Source organism: Myzus persicae, unplaced genomic scaffold (assembly GCF_001856785.1).
Source record: "Myzus persicae strain clone G006 unplaced genomic scaffold, MPER_G0061.0, whole genome shotgun sequence".
Lineage (NCBI taxonomy): Eukaryota > Metazoa > Arthropoda > Insecta > Hemiptera > Aphididae > Myzus > Myzus persicae.
This window is the reverse complement of record NW_019100515.1, coordinates 71,953-92,379: the sequence shown is the minus strand read 5'-3', so window position 1 is coordinate 92,379 and position 20,427 is coordinate 71,953. Positions and strand designations below refer to the sequence as shown.

The 20,427-nt window shown below is 28.0% G+C and overlaps 2 protein-coding genes across 15 annotated transcripts in view; one reads left to right on the top strand and one right to left on the bottom strand.

Moving 5' to 3' along the window:
- Nucleotides 1-20,427, top strand: part of LOC111029602 (probable cation-transporting ATPase 13A3) — a 28,636-nt gene that overhangs the window by 2,268 nt on the left and 5,941 nt on the right. The window contains exons 1-7 of one of the 8 annotated variants that reach the window (XM_022308676.1): nucleotides 9,982-10,113; nucleotides 10,283-10,426; nucleotides 13,507-13,846; nucleotides 18,898-19,043; nucleotides 19,130-19,236; nucleotides 19,536-19,703; nucleotides 19,795-19,865. In XM_022308676.1, coding sequence (XP_022164368.1) covers nucleotides 19,016-19,043; nucleotides 19,130-19,236; nucleotides 19,536-19,703; nucleotides 19,795-19,865 — 374 coding nt within the window. In that variant the 5' untranslated portion in view covers nucleotides 9,982-10,113; nucleotides 10,283-10,426; nucleotides 13,507-13,846; nucleotides 18,898-19,015. Of the gene's footprint in view, nucleotides 1-6,151; nucleotides 6,175-9,981; nucleotides 10,196-10,282; nucleotides 10,427-13,506; nucleotides 13,847-17,078; nucleotides 17,128-17,878; nucleotides 18,041-18,897; nucleotides 19,044-19,127; nucleotides 19,237-19,509; nucleotides 19,704-19,794; nucleotides 19,866-20,427 lie in introns of those variants that run through there. The other 7 variants (XM_022308668.1, XM_022308683.1, XM_022308719.1 and 4 more) reach the window with 7 other exon arrangements.
- On the bottom strand, nucleotides 996-16,980 carry LOC111029640. 7 transcript variants are annotated; one of them, XM_022308774.1, is made up of 11 exons: nucleotides 15,932-16,980; nucleotides 9,480-9,716; nucleotides 7,320-7,527; nucleotides 7,090-7,242; nucleotides 6,040-6,121; nucleotides 5,776-5,926; nucleotides 4,674-4,834; nucleotides 3,761-4,006; nucleotides 1,786-1,992; nucleotides 1,574-1,705; nucleotides 996-1,406 (listed from the first exon to the last, which is right to left on the bottom strand). In XM_022308774.1, exons 2-11 carry the CDS (start codon nucleotides 9,649-9,651, stop codon nucleotides 1,176-1,178), a joined length of 1,743 nt encoding a protein of 580 aa, XP_022164466.1. In that variant the 5' UTR covers nucleotides 9,652-9,716; nucleotides 15,932-16,980; the 3' UTR covers nucleotides 996-1,175. The 7 variants fall into 7 exon arrangements, with proteins under 7 accessions (XP_022164466.1, XP_022164433.1, XP_022164439.1 ...); XM_022308741.1 differs by lacking the exon at nucleotides 15,932-16,980 and adding an exon at nucleotides 11,442-13,500; XM_022308747.1 differs by lacking the exon at nucleotides 15,932-16,980 and adding an exon at nucleotides 9,851-9,963.

Genomic DNA, 20,427 nt, shown 5'->3' with positions numbered 1-20,427 from the left:
GACTTGACCTAAGTATATTATTAAATATTATTACTCGTATTTATATTACTAGTTATATTTTATATTTTTGTATCACATTTAAACATTTTAAAATATCTTATAATTTATAACTTCTTATAACATTGTCTTATATTTAGTGTAGGTGTTACGTTTTGTTTGTACACGGTTCTTAAATAATATTCAGCTGAAATGTCTTTTTACAGGATTACATTTTGGCAGAAATGAAAATCTTATAATTTTCAGTTTTGGCGGAAAAGGGCTATAATATTATGCGTAAATCAGAAAAAAAATGTTATTTTAGCTATCTTATTCCATCAATTGTTCTTATTGCTCTTTTTTTTTGCAATAAATTGAATAAAAAACTTATGAACCAAAAAAAAAAAATCAGAAAATGGGATTTTTGCCGACTTGTCGTAATAGGTCCATGCCTAGAATTTTCAAACGCTTCTGAAAAGACTCTCCGAAACCATAATGAAAATAAATATAATAATTGTTCATAACTTTATCAGCACTTCGTTCACTAAAATTTCCTTTTTTGTTTATTTACCACTTATCCAATATCCATTACAATGTAGAAATAATTATTAATTGTAGGTACTTACAGACCACAATCTACAGAATAAAATTAAATGTATAAATCAACCTATCTATTTAAATTTTAAGCAAATGAAAAGGAGTGGTCATATTGTAGTCTATATGGATACTTCATTATAACTAGGTACCTATATCTATCAATATTCAATATTGATGTGTACATAAATGTTAGTGTTAAAAGTCATAAATCACAACATTCAGTTATATAATAATGTATTTTATTATGGACGTGAACACTAAATTTTTGAAATTTGTGGTTTTTTTCTATAATTACACATCAGGTTTATTTTTATTATCAAAACCTTGGTAAATCTCCGTGTTATTAAAAAAAAAAACGTTTATAAACTTTTTTTCAATTACTAAAACCTGTAGATATTATTTTCAGATTTTGGTTGGTTATCAATTTATCATCTATAACTTGTTGTATTGAAATTAAAGGTAACGTAATACCATTACATTTTCAAAATCTGATAATATGAGATAATTATTTTTATGGACATATGGATGTTGTGACTTACAGATAAACTAATCAATAATCAATATAACTAACTATAAGGTATTTACAATTAAATAATATACAGCTATTTGCCCTTTGTTTTTTTTCCTTTATTTATTAATGGTTTCTTGATACTCTTCTTTCTAGGCCCCGATAGGTGTTTATATGGACCTAGGCGACGCCTGACCATTGTACCTCTCCACCATGCTTGAATTTTTGTGGCCATTTTTTCCATGTGATCGTTAAGTTTTTTCTCTTCTTCTACTCTTTGCTTATTTTCGGCATGCTCCTCGATAATAGTTTGCCTCTCGTTGAACTATAATTTCACATTATAATTGTATAGAAATACTATATGTGGTTTACATGCATTAAAAAATCTACTAGGTATTTAAATCTAACTGTACGTCAATGCCACTACGGTATACCGCCTTATTACTTGCAAATTACTAACACAAGTGAAGTATAGAATAAAAATGCTCTTACTGTTTTTTTTAAACTTTCTATTTCTTTGGTTTTTTCCTCCAATGTTATAATAAGGTTTTCTAGTTTTTCGTCAATTTCCTTAGTATCAGTTTTATATTTACATTCCCAATACTCGATTTGCTTTTCTAATTCCTTGGAAAACAAAATAATTGTTTATTTGTTTGTTGATTTACATTTTTTCCGAAACTTCTTATTCGACCATGTTGACTCACCTTTATAGTATAGTCCAAAAATTGCTCGTTCTCTTCGTCTACGATTTGATCTGTTTTCATTTTGGTCTGTAACTCTGCCATATATTTCTGTAATTCTAGTTCTTCAGATTTAAATTTAAATTTGAAATTCTCTATTCTAGCCTTTTCCCATTTGTCTACATAGTTTTTTTCTGTTTCTCTGCGTATCGCTGTATGTTCTCCATCGGCCTATTTATGGATATAGTTTAAATACAAATAAAAATTGTAATAACATTTTAAGTTGAATTTTTATTTCTACTCGATCTCGGTTGGTAAGTTTGTTACTTGCCTTTTTTAGCTCACAAGATTTGAGGGGCCACCAGGACACTTTATAATAAATAACTTTTTTATATTTACTATTTTTAAATCCAAATAATGAAATAAATCACTAATTCTATAGTTAGGTTGTAAATGTTATATTGTGAAACTGTAGATAATTACTAATAAATGAGTATAAAATACATGATAAATCAAAGCACGGATTTTAACATAATATGTATATATTTTTGACCCGTCAACGATCTGATATTTTCTTACATCGATTAAATTATTCAAATTTTAAACGCATAAATTAAAAACTACTTTTGTTCTTCTTGTTTTACAATGATTGCTTAACATGTTGTTCGTTTATAAATGTGTAGTCATACATACCCAAACTTACACTTTGTGGATGGGTTATCTTATACCAAGAGGTGTGTTTGGTGCGAAACGCCAGTCCTTATGCATTATTATAATCAGAAGTAACTACTCGCTAATCATAGTTCGTGGCTAATCATAATAAGAAACAACGTAATACTATTTATGGTCACTTGAACGTTGAAAGTGACAAACAACTAGCAATAATATACAGATTAATGATTGTAGGTGCATTGAACGTCTGGATCGAGTTGTTCTCATAACATAAGTTATGTCTGTTTTATTCGTACCACTAAATTCATTAAAGTATTTATTATAATATTAATTGTTATTTATTAACTACCATAAATTTGTAATTGAACAAAAAAAAAATTAATCAACATTTTGATTTTTTTCTTCATTTCTTTTTGACTTTATATGCGTACAGATACAACACAGTCTATCTAATAAAGTAAGGATTAATTCATTGATAAAAAAAAATTATTGTGTAATATGAAATGAATACCTGTTTTATAAAATGTTAAAAATCTTATTAAAATACTATACGTGCATCATCTTCCATCTACGTTGTGTCTCTGTCTTACTTGCACTTAACATAGCAAAGTTTTTGTCCAGAATAATCAATTTTTCGAAGTTCCTCCTACGGGAGGATTCTTCACTTTTATATCTCATCGCATTTATATTTTATTTTATTTTAAAATTTAAATTAAAAAAATAGATAGGTAATCTATTTTACCCGGTAATTTTTGATGTTTGGGTGAATTAACAAATTTAAAGGAACGAATATTATTCACTTGGGATTTTTTTAAATATTTTAATTTTATATCAAGTTTTGAGCATTTATCATTTTACAAAAAAAAAAAATGAAAAACTTTTAAAGTGCTTATAACTTATTTTGAAAATAATATGTAAAACAAATATTACGTAGTGGTTCTGGATTCTTTAAATATTTATAACATTTATAATTATTTATTTATAAAACTTTTTGTTATGAGTGTACCTAATAATCTGCGATAAATATATTTATTTTTGGTGTTATGAATTTGGATGGTACATACCATGATATTTGACATTGTGATATGACTTTAATATATTAGTGAATACTATATTTATCAGCTATATCCAATGATAACGATACCAAAAACAAAAATCGCATTGCAACATACACTATAGCTAGTATGATATTAGCACTTGTAGACTTATAGCTTGTAATTGTTAATTTGTGTGGAAGTCTCAAAGATATTCTAATGAAAAGTTGTATGTAATCTGGGCATAATTTATACAGTTCCGGTTGGGTTCAACTGACAACAAACTTACTTACCGTACACTTCTCGATAATCGAATCAATTTCTTCTTCTTTTTTTTTGAACATTTGTATTTTTTTTTCCAACGATACGTATTCCTGTGCAAATTGTTCGTCATTGCTTGGTTTTCGTTCATCTTTTTGTAATCGAAACCGTAGTTGTTCTTTCTTTTGTTCGCTGTCATCGCGTTTACGATTATTGTCCTCGACTATAGCGTGCAAGGTTTTTAACGTTCCAAAATTATGCAAGTCGTCGATAGATGCCTGGAAAACATATTTAACATATTCGCTTATGCTACTACTGCCGTAGAGTGAATCGAGTATAGAGATTTCAAGTAATGTTTTTTTAAAAACTTCCGATAAAAGCTTATTTGCTTGGATTATCGAAGCGGAGTTTAACTTGTCTGGATTTTCATTTACTTCCATACCAAACACTTATACTTATTAATATTATAATTAAAATGTATAGGTTATTCGCATAATATATTATAATTTAATGTTAAAAATATACAATAACACGTTAACACATAATGCGTATGTTATCAATAAAAGTAAAGTCTTATCGTCATGTTATACTATATACCTAATATCCGTAATGTATTTGGCAGGATTGTAGCATTATATAATAAAATATATATTATATAGAAAACAAACACGTAATTTTTGTCTTAGCAACAAACGTGGTTTTATTGTGCCTATACAATATATAGGAGGTGCAACTTTGCAAGTATGTATAATCGATATCCTGTTGAAATTCATTGTACTATGTATGTAGTGGTATAATATGGTACTATGGTAATTGTTAATTTGCAGGTATAGGTACCAGCTATTATCTACCAATATAATATTATATAAATATACAAAGCTAGGTATAAGCGTATAACTAACTCATTCATATGCCACTTTAATTATGACGCCATATAATATTAACCATAATTTTTGTTATTTTGACGACGTCTTTGAAGACGAGTGCACCCACGATTGGTCCGATCCAAAAAATGATGAAATGGTCCCTATTGATTTGTCCGGGACAACCGTACGTTAAGGCTGTTGCGTAAGTCGGGTTCATCAGCACGCCGGTGTATCGGAACACTATATTTGAATCAATAAACATTAAACGTCAATGTATAATGCATATTTAAATTGCATAAGGTGCAGCATATAGTAGTTTTCACCTTATATCAGACTATGTACGTAGTAATTATTAGTGTTGAGGACTTTTCGATCCCTATAGGCTATAGGTAGGTACTACTGCGCTACCTTACGGCTTACTTTCAACTTTTTAAGTGTACCTATACAATTTTTATATTTAACTATAAGAATTAGACATTTTATAAAATGTATTTTGATATTATAGTGTAATGATTCATGAAAAAATTGGAATTAATAAATTTCGTATTGTAATTTATATGTGCCTAATTATAATTTGTCTTTAAATAACAAACAAACGTTGGATTGATAGGTTTTTAAGATTGAGGAGTACCTACATTTTACCTACACCTATAGTTTGAATACAGTAGAATTTCGTGTAGTAATATAAATGCTTGGAATGTTTTCGTAGAAACTAGAATTTACAATTTTATTAAATACAATTTGAACAAAAACGCTGCAGTACCTAGGTGTGTGTGTTAGATAGGTTAAAGTAATAAACCTAGTCCAGAGATGATTTAATTTAGTAGAAAATTAGAATATACTATGCCATTTATAGAACTCGGAGAGTAAATAATAATATAATCTGTATGATAATGGATGTTGGCTATTTGTTCTCAAATATCATTATTTTCAATACGATTTACAACGGATGATAAATGTTATATCAATAATATAAATTAATTTCGACGAAACGTGGGAATGTTTCACTTTTTCACACACAACTACACAAATATAATGTACCTATAACACCTCGTGTTCGGTAGTTATAGGTTAGGTTGAAGCCATATATTATTGTTTTCCACGTTCTTCTTTTCCGCTTACGCATCATTTAATGATAACAATAATACGCTTTCAACAATAATTATGACCTGTGCAATTACCGGTCATATTTATGAACATTAGCACAAACGACGTCAATAGATTTTTGGACACCCGAAAACAAGTGCACGCCTTCCGCAAACCCAACTGCATGGCCAAGTATGCGAAAGTGATGACGGCTTCCCCGGTGGCCGCGTTCAACGTGTCAGCATGCTTAAGATTGAAAACATGACAAAAACAAGACGTTTAATATAATAGTGATATTATAGTTGGACCACGCAGGTATACACATATTTTAATATACGGAATCCGCGCGCGCCATTCACTTTCAAATTCCTAGAGCACCGGGTCTTGAAGAATGTTCTCTTCGTGTCCAGCACGTTTACGGACCACAGAGCCCAAATGCACCTAAAATGTGAAGCAAAAACGGTTCATCCTCATCGACTAATTTGCCATAATTGGTAAGTTTTTTTTCCCCATCATCCCGGGACGGATCTATAGACTATAGGTTATATTATGTTGAGCAATAATTACTTCATAATTAATTTAACAATGGAAGTGACAACTATTCATATTACCATGACATAAGGGGTGTAATATATTTAGACGATACATGTAGGTAGCCAGGTAGGTACCTAAAACGTAGGTGCAGTGTTATAAATATGCAGTTTGCGAGTGCCGTAGTCAGGATTTTTTTCGAAGGGGGGCTACAATATTTTATTGTCAGGGTACTTTCCGGCATATTAACATAAAACTTTAGTGATGTTAAAATACAACCTTTTTTATTCCTAATTGTTGTCAATTGAAACTTGTGTTTTTGAAAAAAAAACTCATGTCTTTTATGTTTAATGTTTAGGTATTTTATTTCTTATGTTTTATACTTTATGTATTTCAATAATACAAGATTGTAATATTTTAAAGCCGATTCGTTTTAATTCTTATGTCCTATGTATTTTATTGTTACCGGATTGTAATATGTTCAAGTCTGATTCGTGCCTACGAATTATGAAGAGGAATATCCAGCTAACAATTTGATTTTTCTGGAAGAGGCTTAAGACTTAAAGCCCCCCTCCCAGCTATGGCACTGCAGCTTACATTGTACTATTTGTACTATAATATATTATGAATGGTCAATGGATATAAACTAAATTAGCTGTATCAAAAAATCAAAAAATCACATTATTACTTTTTAAGCTCCTTAAAAACCATGCAGCAACAAAATCCCCCCCCCCCCCCCCAATCATCTTACTAACAGGTAATTAATAATAATAGTTATTTATTATCGTTCAGCCTTTCATAGTTGAATTGTTTCACGACGGAGATAATAATAAATAATACGTCAGATAAATATCATTAATAACACGTCAGTACAATACCTGTTGCTAATGTAACTTGATGCGATTAATGCCACTATACTTCTTAAAACGTTTACGCCTTGATACAAATCTTTTATAACAATGTTTCGTAACGTCTTAGTGCAGTTGTAGGTAATATGACCATCCGGACTCGTCGTCGTATATTTTCCTCGTCTGTACAATATCAGTTATCGAATGAGTTGATATTTTTTTATATTATTTATATAATAATGTATGTTTAAACAGTGTACCTATGATGTTTGAGTTGAATTATAAATTTGCCCAATTTAGTCACGACAGACAATGCCAACGGACTGGTGTGATAGACTACGAACACTAAATTTGTACGAAATACGTAATATGCACACGAGTTTGTTGTTAGTTTTATCAAATAGTTACAAAATAATTTTAACAATATCACCACTGCCATATTTCCGGATAAAATATACAACTGCAACACTGAAAAATTAAGTATAGTAAAAATACTTTTACTTTTTGATAAGGGCATACATTTGTCATAAAGCTGATTGGATTTTATTTATCTTAAGTCATAGTATTTTATCTATAAGTTTAATTTAAAATATTAAGGCTATTTATAAGGTACATCTTTAAAATTTATAAAATTTATATTATACTATATAGCTATTTGCATATGGTAGTAATAAGAATGAGATACCTATTGCCTATTGGTAACATCTAAGAGTCCGCTAAAAATTTGAAATAACTAATTTTTATAGCGAAAATATTATACCTATGATTGTATGCCGTATGGGACTACCAAGTATTACAATATATATGTATATAATATATTGAAACGATTTATGAGCATCGGTGGTTCGCGGAATACTAAAATAGGGTATACAAATGTTTTATAATTCAATACATTTAAATAACGTAAATAATACGAACTATTTAACTATTATTATAAAATTTAATTCACATCATTAGATAAAGTAAAATAAATGAAAAGTTTTTACTCGCAGCATTGTTTTACTAGTATCTATGTTGCTATTATTTAAATAAATATCTACTCATGATTTATAGAAAATGTCTAATGATATTATTAAGTCCAAGAATTGTCTCTATAATTACATGTGCACGACGGATATTTTTAATGATTTAATATAATCGATACACGTCGTATCGCGGCCGTGTCGGAAGTTTATATTTTGATAAGACAGGTATAGGTTACGCATGAGTACATTGCATAGTAGACTAGGATATTAATTGAGCGAACAAAAATTATCATACTTCCTATTTTACTATTTTACCATTTTACTATTTAGAAATTGTCAAGACTTGATACCGTCGAATTATATGTTATATGAAGCCATTCTTTAGATAAAACTCAGGAAACATAATTTTCGGAATTGTTTTCATGTTTTCCGGGATACAAAGTATAAAAATAAGTGTGACACAATTTGAAAATTATAAGGATACGAAAAATAGTAACTATACGAATTATACTAATTATATACCTATCTATACAGTTTTAATTTTTATCAAACAATAACGCATATGACATGCCATAGCTACCTACTATTTCCGTATTTTTTTATAGTAGGTATACGTATAATCTATTCACAATGTCATATTTTCGATTATCAAATGAGTTATGTCTTATCTGTCTAAAATGTATACTAAGGCTATTCTGTAGTGCCTCTTTACCTATACGGAGTTTGTTTAAATTAAGAAATTCAAAAAGTACCGGGATTTTATTTTAAACAAATACAAACATTACGTGGCATATTATTTAAAAGTATCTCTTTTAAAATACTCTCCTCCAGTCGAAATGCAATGGTTCAATAATTCACATTCAGTTATTGTTTTGGAACCGTTCTAAAGTTAAGGCTTTACATTTTGTCGTATTTATTTTCAATTCCTTTAAATTTTGAAATTGTTGTTCTTTTAGCTACGAATTTAGTTTTAGAAAAAGAAAAAAATTCTGATGTGGCCAGATTAGGATAATAGAGATGACTTAAGGTTCTCACAGGACAGCAAGAACAATCAATTCTGGAATCGACACTGTCCATTAGACAGCGCTGCGTGAAGTGCAAAAACCAGGTTCCTGTTGGACATTTTTCGTGTGGTGGTTGGCTAATCTCGTTAACGTATTTATACGCCTTTATAGAAACCAGGTCGAATAATTGATATCTGTTAATAGTTTAAAGCGATATAATAATATCTAAATAATAGTCATAGTGACTTTTTTCTCGGTATATTTTAAACAGACTTTTCATATGAAATTTTCAAACTGCTGAAAAAAAATACTCTCGGTATTGAACCTACCTACTTATTTAAGTACAATTAAATGAATATTTTCCTCGCCACAGATGCGCGTGTCTAAGTCACTATTAATGATGAATATTCATTTTTATTTTACAAGGTTATTATTAATTTTTTTTTAATACTTATTCCGATGTTCATGGTGTAACAATACTGTTCGGTGATTTCAACGATTTCCATGAACAACGATGTCAGATGATATTTTGCATCGTCTGCTTGGTTTACGAACGTCAATCTATCTTGGCACGTCCTTAACGATAGTTTAATCACCAGCGATACGATAAAAACAGCCGACATATAAGTAATACAGCTAATTAGTACATTAGTTACCAGTGCAGTGTCGCCACTCAGATTAGATTCCACTGAAAATGATTAGAATATTTTTTTGAGTTGTAAAATCTGAATAATATGCCGATTATAATAATTTATTATCAAACGGGTAAAAAAAATATGTACATTAAAATATTATGTATATGTATCATTACATTGTACCCACTTTCAACGAACACAATACAGTAACGATTTCGTGGAAATAGTTAAAAGGATTTAACTATAATTGATGATAAAAACAATGATTTTATTACAAACTTCCAAACAAATGGAATTTATACTAATAATAATCATCCGGTAAAAATTATTCGATCGCGTCTTACGGAAAACTGCAGCAGCCAGCAGTACTACGACGTCGTATGCATTAGGTATTCTACAGCCACATAGGTTTAAAGTGAAATGTCTTTAATTTGGTAAACGCAAATACACGTGAGTGAATTTAATTATCAATATGTACAATTATTGCAAGCGGCTGACTCAACTCACAAGTATTAATACCTACCTTACCCGCGTATGCGTCATATTATTAACATTACAGTTCGTATGAGTAGTAGGAGATTTTGTGTAACTGGTTTTTTGTATTCTCTGCTTGCTTTAGAAACTCTTTTAATAATATTTTTCAATATTAAGACGTGGACAACCGTCACTATCATTGATCGGCAAACACGTGAAATGGACGCATATTTATACGATATCGATCTGGCAATGACGACTAAATTGTACCGGCTTCATATTATTATAGGTACGTGAATTTGATTTTTATTTTAAATTGTAATTCGAAAATAGTTCACTCTTTATATGTAGATAGCTGATAATATGGACGTAGACATTTTAAAAACCAAAAGACTTTACACACAGAATTTGTCGTTGCATACAAGACTCGAAGGTGACAAAAATGATGAGGGGAATTGTGACTTTTAAGAAACGTTGAGCATTCAATGTCTTAGTACTTTTTTATGATTACATAATATCACTGATTATAAATACTTGTACTATATTATAATATTTGTATTCAATGGTGTTATGTATAATGTATATGAATAATTCAATACCTATCTATTTTAAAATATTTTATGTTTAGGTACCTTATAACATTATAATAGCTGTAATATTAGGTACATACTGTAACTAATAATTTGTTTGGCATAATTATATATTTACACTACCACTACTACTACTATTACTATTACTATTACTACTACTACTACTACTACTACTACTACTACTACTACTACTACTACTACTACTACTACTACTAATACACTACTCATAATAATAATAATAATAATAATAAAATAATTAGTACATTTTTAACCACAATTAATAGAAAAAGAATATTTTTTTAAATATTTTCATTATATGGAACTTGTTTTGGTTTTTGGAGAATGATAATGGTTTCAAAAAATATCAGCTATCGCCTATCATCAAGTATTCAACGTATAGGTATCATAAAATAAATTACTATAGATCTATACGATATTTATACCTACCAAGTTGCAAATATTATTTTACCAAAACCTAAAATTTAATTTGACATAAAAGTTATTCAAGATAGGTACCCAATATTTGCTTTTGGCAGATTGATAGAGGCAATGTATTTAATATACCTTAACTTTAAGGGTTCCTATAATATTAAAAGAGGACGCTTTTTAAGGGTTGCCGGAGGTTAAGGGCCGAGATCCTAGCGTCCCCCACTTTAAGCCTTAGTTGCATGTACAAATGCTTTCTGTATTTTATAAAAATGTTTAGGTACTCACTTTTAAAACCTGTTGTGTCTGGTAAACGTCGAATGGAATGAACGAAAACAATGTTTGTTTTTGTCTCAATTTGCATGATACTATTGACAACCGTGTGACATCGAGGATTATAAACATATTTTAAATATATTTTAACCAATTGTTTAATTGCAGTTTAGATGCAGAATTTAGTATTTACCATCTTGTTTTATAAGGGTCATGACCATGGTTAATTGATGATAATTAATAACTGCCATTTAACTTTTGCCTAAATGACATGAGTAATGAAATGCACTACATGATGAAAAACTATACACACGAAGTAAATTTGTATTAATTATTAACGTTACTAACAATTCATTTGTTACCGCGAATGTGAATGTGAATGTGAAAAATATTGAGGACATACAATTTTTTTTTTTAATTTTCACTCAAATACTGAACGGCAAACATAGTTAACAGCTGATTTATAATTTGCGTGTACTAATTTGCTGAATGGCAAATCCACTGTTATACGATATTACGGTGTACGATTGTTATTTTAGCACAAATAAAATACTATCGTCTATCATTTTAATAGTATTGTTATATTGATATAATATATATTAATGACCATAGCAATACTTTTTTGTTTTTTGTTTTGAACTCCAGAATTGTGGCAGACTTTATTGCTCAAGATCAATTTTGTAACTATAGAAAACCATGCATTATGCAGGTGTTATGTATTTTCACTTAAGTAGTAAACCTCAGGTACACTTGTTTAAAATTCTGTTTTAATTTCTGTATTCTAAGTTAAATAAATTCAACAACAATGAAATATGACACGTGCATTGTTCCTATGTATATAATAAATCACTCTGTCTGATATCATATAATCTTCGGATATTTGAATTATATATACATAAATACATATTTTTTTTATAAACACAATACTAATATCAAAAGTAATCGCTTTATAAGATTCATTTTAAAATATATTTTAATAGATATACAGTTAAACTTATTATTATTTATTACATACTTATTATAGTTAAGTTATTTAATAAGATTCATATGTATATCTACTCGTTAACAAAAATGTCATCCCTATATTATAAAGAATAATTTTCTAAAAAATATTGATTCATAAATACCGAATATTGAATGAATAGAATTGTATTAATAAACATTAAGTTATTTAGGTTAAATAGGCAACAGTTATATGCTTATGACAAATTCCAAACTACTAAACTCACCGTGGTCACTTATAGAATGTGATAACCCTGCGTGGATCTAGATAAAATCAGTAATCTGGTTACATTTTTTTTAAAGAAAAGATACAAATACAATTTTAGTGCTTATAATTAATATGTTGCATTTATCTATCATGTAAAAAATCCCTTTAACGATCTTCTGATCTGTGTATGGAGATAGTATGCTAGGCACGACTAGAGATTTACAATAAAATGTAACAGTACAACAATAACAATAATAACCATCAAATTAATATTTTCGTTAGTATCATTTGTAATCCCGATAAGTCACTACGAATTATTTGTTTCTAAAATGTGTAGGTCTATACGGTTTAGATTACTTTTATAATCCGTTTTACGTTCAACGCTGTACTGATAATAACTATAGTAAATTATTATTCAAAATTTCAAACAAATTATGGATTTTACATTTACGTATGCCGGTTTGTCAATACTTAATCCTTTTAAATGACACCTGACACCTATAGATACGTACGTATATTTTGAATTTTAATACATTAATGATAATATAATAACCCCTTGTGGTCTGTAAAAAATGTACAACTACGTTATTGATGGACTTTAAGCCTTGTAAAAATAATTATAAATGTCTACTGACGTATATTTGTTGAATAAACCCTAAATAATCGCTACGATAGAAAAAATTGTTAAAACATTTGCTTGTGTTAAAATATCGTGATCAACTTTTATTCAAATACTCAATGATAAATTTTGAAAATTAAAGAAACACGAAATAAATGGTACGCTCTGTATATGTGTGACTTTGATGTGTATTGAACCTATTTAACCAGAATATATGATTTGAAAACAATAATTTAATTTTTTTTTTTTAGCACAATGGTTGTGACATTTTTACAAATCAAAAATATTCTTATATAAGACTAGTCTCTATAAGGTAAGTCAAAATAAATTCAAGTTTGCCCTTGATTTGACTGACTTGATGAGAAAACAACCACTGAAGATCGTTAATAGCTTTAATTACTACTCATTGAGCATCTACGCATAAGCCTAGTATAGATGTACAATAGCATGCAAATTTTATTGAACTGAAACACAAACCAAGATATCAAACTACTGACCCTCGGAACGTCGCGTTCAGTATCCGCCTAGTGTCGAATATAAAGTGAAGTATCCGAACATACAGTTAGGATATTTTCTACTCCTACCTTAAGCGTGAGTAAATATTTAAATTCTTTGTCGTATATTAATTTTAACTGCAATTACTAAAATTATTATTTTTTTTTAAATTTAAAACTGCTTATTATTTTTAGTTATTCATAAAATAATTATTTAATATCTACGCATACTACAGTAGTACCTATACTGTACATTATATTGTGTACCCTGCATTACTCATTATACAATACATGCAATCACTTAAACAATACATTATAAATAATATAGTACCTTACTTTATTAATCGAACATGATTGTATGTTGTATTATATATATAGTTTTTATAACACAAAATAATAATTATTATACCTACTCCACTACTCTAGTGTTTTAATTATGAGTTGATGTAGCTTAATGTACATTAAATTATTTAATGTGCACATACAAAGTAATACATCCAGGTGTCATTATATTCAATATTAAGAAAAGTTTCAACTTTTTTTAAAATACGTTTTTTACTTATTTTGATGTCATTGTAAAACAATACTGATAAATTTTTTTTCTATTTGTTATTGTTATTGCTGCTTATTTTTATTTGGTTTGCATGGATTATTGTTGAAAGTTGATCTGTTATTGTGATATTGTATATAATATTTTATTAAGTTTATTATAACTGTTTTTTTAAACTATTTAGGTAGATTATGTTTATCATTATTTAAAAAGATTTAAACAATTAATATATTCGTTTACATACTTACTTAGATTAAATAACTAAAAAATTCCGACTTAAGTTTAACATAAAAATTATTAAATATAAAAACTAGCTTAACACAAGCAGGGGCGTGCCCAGGATTTCTTTTTGGGGATGGTTTAGTTTAACCTTAAAGTTTTAAAGTTAAACTTCAATACTTAGAACAATATAATTCAAATAAATGTAAATATATACTGTATTAATAAAAAAAAATTTAATATTTCATGTAAATTTGTTTAGTCAAAAATAAAATAAAAATCAATAAATTAGTTATCTATAAAATAAAGTCCATTCTTCTTGATACTGATGCTAATGGAAAGTAACTGGCCATAAGTACTTAGGAAAACATTTTTAAATATATAAAATATGCAGGGCTCGTAAGTTCATGCACTAAAAAAAGCACAAATAAGCATGCATTCATGCACTAAAAATTGGCAAAATATGCACTAAAAAGTTCGAAAATGTGCATTTAAATGCCCTTACATTTTTAAATTATGCACTCAAAATATGCATTATGTAAAATATTAATGAGCAAATTTTAAAATAATAAGAATATATCCATTAATTTTAAAAGTATTTTATTCCTTTTAATTTTTATATATTTAACAACCAAAATTAATAAAATGAATACTTGTGAAGTTCATATAATCATATGGATTTGTCATCTTTATTGATTTTAATTAGGTAGTCATTTTTTGTCTAATTTTTGTACACCGTTATCGTGCACCTACAATGAAAATATTTGGAATGAAATATTAGTTATTTGACATTTTCACGACTCGTACAGTTAAACAACTCATCGGCGACTGGCGTGTGCAAGAACACTACATACCTGACACCTGTACATGCTTGCACAGGTATCATTTCGACGACGGAATTGTTTCCGCGGTACTAAGTAAAACGCATAAAATCTAAATAGGGAAATACTAGAAAAGTCAGTAGTCACATGAAAATCAAAATAAATCAAAACACTATCATTCAGTAAACGGGAAAGTAAATAAGAAACAAGAAACATTTCAAATATTTTTCCAAACAATTTTTTTATGAAATAATATAATGGGCTATAAACTCTAAAAAAACGATTATATGCCAAATATGCCTTTACACCTAAAACATGCAAAAACATGCATTATTAAACTTCATATTATTATTAGTTATTACTATTGTTATGAAACGGATTTGTATCTCAGTTAATATATTTTTCTGTGTAGCAAAAAAACATGCAAATGCATGAACTTACGAGTCCTGATAATATGTAACTATAACTTTATTTATAAAAATATGTTTGACGAATTATTTTTTATTATTTTTTCTACGCTTAATTTTTTTTAAAACAATAATTATACATTTTGTATTTAAATTTTTTTCAGTTAAAATAAATTTTCACTAACCTTTTTTTTAAATTCGTTGTTTATCTCTTCACAATTTAATGTACAATTATGTTGGCGAATTTTAGATATTAATAACTGTATGAAAATAAATTTCAAAATAATAAAACGTAAGAGTACAACAGATCACCAATCGTGGTAAACACTAACTAAATAAAAGATTATACACAAAGTAAGAGTAGGTTTATTTTACCGTTCATAACGACACAATTAAATTTAAAATACTGTATCGGTACTCGGTATTGTCAGTTACAGAAATGATGTGAAAGATTACAAATATTTATGATTTGCTTTCGTTGTAATAAAATTATTATTATTTCATCGATAAGACCCATATGGCAACGAGAAAACTGATTTCATTCAATTTAACGTAATACCCAAAAACAGCGTTAAGAACCTGCCGTTGTACCACGAATATAAAATACGCAGAAATGTACTAAAGGGAATAAAAACTAAAGATCGTCAAATATTGTATTATTTTTATATTAATTATTATATTATCGGATTTCCCCATAATATTATGTTAATGTTATTTTTTATTTTGTAAATATCACGAAGTTGAAAAAAATAAGCCAGTCAATTTGGGGGTGGTTTGAACCCCCAAAACCACCACCTCGGCACGCCCCTGAACACAAGTGTGAAAAAAGTTGTAGAACGTATAAAAATAAAAAAATCTTGTACGCGCTTTTTAATAGATATTTGAAAATGTCTGAATCATGAATACTTCGTACCATTTGCAGTGAGTTTACTTTGTACGACTGTACGTCATAATATCATACTTTCATCGTTTAAACTATGATTAGTTTAGGAACGTCTATTTATTTATTTTAATATAATAACCGACACGTGAACAGAATTAGGATTTTTAATTCATTAGGTAAACATAATGGATGTTAAATCTATAAGCTGATACGTAGGTACTTGATTCAATGACAAAATTATAAAATAAATCAAATTATTATCATATAATGTAATAATTGATCTATCTAAAACGATCGTTGAAGTGCATATATATAACCGCAATTCATATAAATATATAATGTTCATTAAAACTATATTTAGTACATAAACTTTAGTTTACCTATTATATCTAATATCTATGTGTGCATACAGTGTCAAGTGAATTATTTAATTTATTATTCAGAAAAGTTAACGATCATATTATTATATTATTATGTTACTCTAATATTCTTAATTAGGTAATAATTTGTATTTTTCATATTTTAACTGATAAAATGAGTGCAGTGATACATAGTATTTTAAGTAAAAATTTAATATAAAACTATATAGATAGTTTTTAAAATGCTGTATATAGGTATATTTTTAAATATAGCCTACAGCTTATGCTTCCAAAAAGAGGTTAATCAGTGATAAAAAGTGGTGGTTGACGGGAAGTGGTCTTGAAACCCTACAGATCCTCACAGGGCTTGTGTGAATAATTAGTACATTTTAATAATGATTATAAATTATAAATACCCATTTACTTACGAACGGATTGAAAGTGTAACCGTTTTTATTCACACAATTTTTGTGTTTACATTTCGTTAATTTTAATATTAAGTTTAAAAAGTTTTTTATTTTTTATTTATTGGTACACATTTTGTGTTAAATGTGCCAAATGTGTATTTAACAATATTTAAAGTATTAACAACTGTGATTTCCTCTTCGCCCATAAATAATTGAAAGAAGAAATTTTACTGTGTGAGAGAAAGACTGAAGAAGAAAGATGTAGACGTATAAATAAACCGACATATGAGATAAATACACATTTGATAGGAGTAAAATAATTACAGCGTATTCTATTCAGTATTCACTAATAATTCCACTATCTCTCGTTTATAATGTCAATATTATAATAATTATATCTACCGATTTTATTCAAAGTATTGTGACAAGTGTCTACTATTGTTAGTAAATATGTCCTATAAAATAATAATTTCGAAATCTCTTTTATATTATATAAGTTTGATATAATATTGATTTAGCCGCTGTTCTTCTAAACGATAAACGCTTATGCAAACTGTATACATGTTAATTTCTTGAACCATTTTACTCAAAAGTCACGAAAAACGTGTCAAGTGTATATTAGCTGTCTGAACCGCAACTATTAAGGTATACATATTACTATATTAGTATATTACATTTATCTGTTTAATCGAGGATGATTTTTTGTACATCACTGGAGCCAAAATCATTGTCCTGGGCTGTATATAATTTGTAACTATTATACGATATGATTTATCTATGCCAATGAATTATAGGTGTTATTCGAGTTCCTCTCTTTGGTCTTGAGGATCTAAATTTCTTATCTTCGGCTAAAAATGTGTTTTAGAGCTATAAAAATAATTATTTGGGCAATTATTATATTGACTAAGTTGATTAAGAAATATTGTTAACCTAACCTGTATTTTAAAGATATAAAAAATTTAAGATAACAGACTACTTTTACTAATATGTTATAGCGATCACCTATAATAAGAAATGTAGCATTATCAATCACCATCTATACATTTTATTTTGTATTTTGTATTATTGTTTATACTGTTTATAGAGAATAAGAAACATAAAAACCAATCTAGGTATTGTAAAAGCTTCTCTACCCAGTAGTTGTAACAACATGTAATTATAAAATACTTTTAAACTTTCAAAGTATTAATATATTATTTATAGATATTTGGTATAAAAATATCTATTATGTAGTAAACGGCCTTACTTAGGTGTAGTTATAATTTTTTTTCATCCAAATAGATAAGTACTTAATGCTCAATATCATACGATATCAATATTTATAATCAATGGTTATATATTATAGAATGAGCTTAAGAAAGTTTTTTGGAAAATTTTTGTCTAGGTACCTACTTAAAAATTAATGATTTTTTTTCTCATTGCATTTATATTATGTTAACATCTGGTATTTACTATTTATATCATTGACATTTATATATTTATACATAATTTTTAAATTATAGCGGTCTTACAAGTAGGCCAAATTCAGGCGGTTTCTGAACGGCTCGTGAATGCCTGTACGTTCGTCGGTTAACAATCGCAGATTATTACGATCGTTAGGAATTTTAAAATTTCCTGACTATGGCATCAAATGAAAACTGCCCTACAGGTAAATTGCCCAGAGCTACATTCAAGTAGTAAAGGAGAAGAAATAAAAAAAAAGTAAAAATTAAATAATTTTTTTTTAATGCTAAGTAGATACAGGGGCAGTTTTTAAACATAATGGCTTCAATTCAAATTCGAAGAAAGAACCAATTGTTAGTGATAATGCTTTGCTCAACGTTGGAGAAGACGATGAAATGGTCAGTCCAAAATAGAAATTTACTAATTATAATTTTTACATCTTAGAATTATTTATTTTATATTTTTGAATTAATATGAAGAAATTGAAAAACTGAATAATTTACTAAGTAGGTACATATAAACCTATATCATAATTCATACGCTTAACTCCCGTTAATATGACCTAACATAGGCCCAAATAAGGTATATTATACAATTTTAGTATTTAAAATAATAGTATCAAGAAGACATCAAAATATAAATAACATTGTAACTAATTTCTAATATTATAGGTACATGCAATTTTTATAAATTCTAGGAGATTTATGGATACAAGCGAAGTGGACCAATGGCTGTCATTATATGGATTCTTATATTTTTGACTTTGGGATTTATACGTTTATTATTTCATTGGTGGCCTCATTGGGTATTGTACGCTATGTACAAAAGATGTCCACTTAATAAAGCAGAACGTGTTCTCATAGTCGTAAGTTTTTAATAATTAGTTACCCACTTATTGAAAAACATGTATACATGTATACCTACCTGTCACAATGAATAACTATTTTATTTTTCAGGAAAGTTATGAAGGGATGTACAAATCGTATTTTGTGAGACCAGTAAAAAACGTGTCTATCAAAAAGATCAAGTGAGTTTTACTATGTATTATTGGTATTTACTACAGTAAACGGGTGTGGGTACGATTGTATAATTGTACAATTGATTGCACAATCAATAAAAAAAATTAAAAACAAAATACGTCAGTATAAGTTGTCCCACTGTACGATATACTTATAAGGACGTGGAAACACTTTGCGATAACGATATCACCTCATGAATATGATTTTTAAAATAACCAATAAATGTATAGATAAGTTATGCAATGATGTATGTTTTTGTTTGTGTGTCTAAAGACACTTTTTATACAAGTAACAATGTTTCAATCTACGAGGGCGTTCAACCTCTCTCTCCCCATGGTCATTTGACAAATAAATATGTACTTACTACTTGCATATAATTATAATTTAAATTCATAATGGATATTGATTATACTTATTATATTCAAAAAGTTGAACCCCTCTTCTCATTCAAAATTCCTGAGTATGCCTCTGAACCTACATTATTGCGGGTGATTTCTGGTGGAAAATTGGATCTAGTTATAAAAAAGTATACTATAATATTCACAGTCAAAAATAGAAGAAAAATATTTA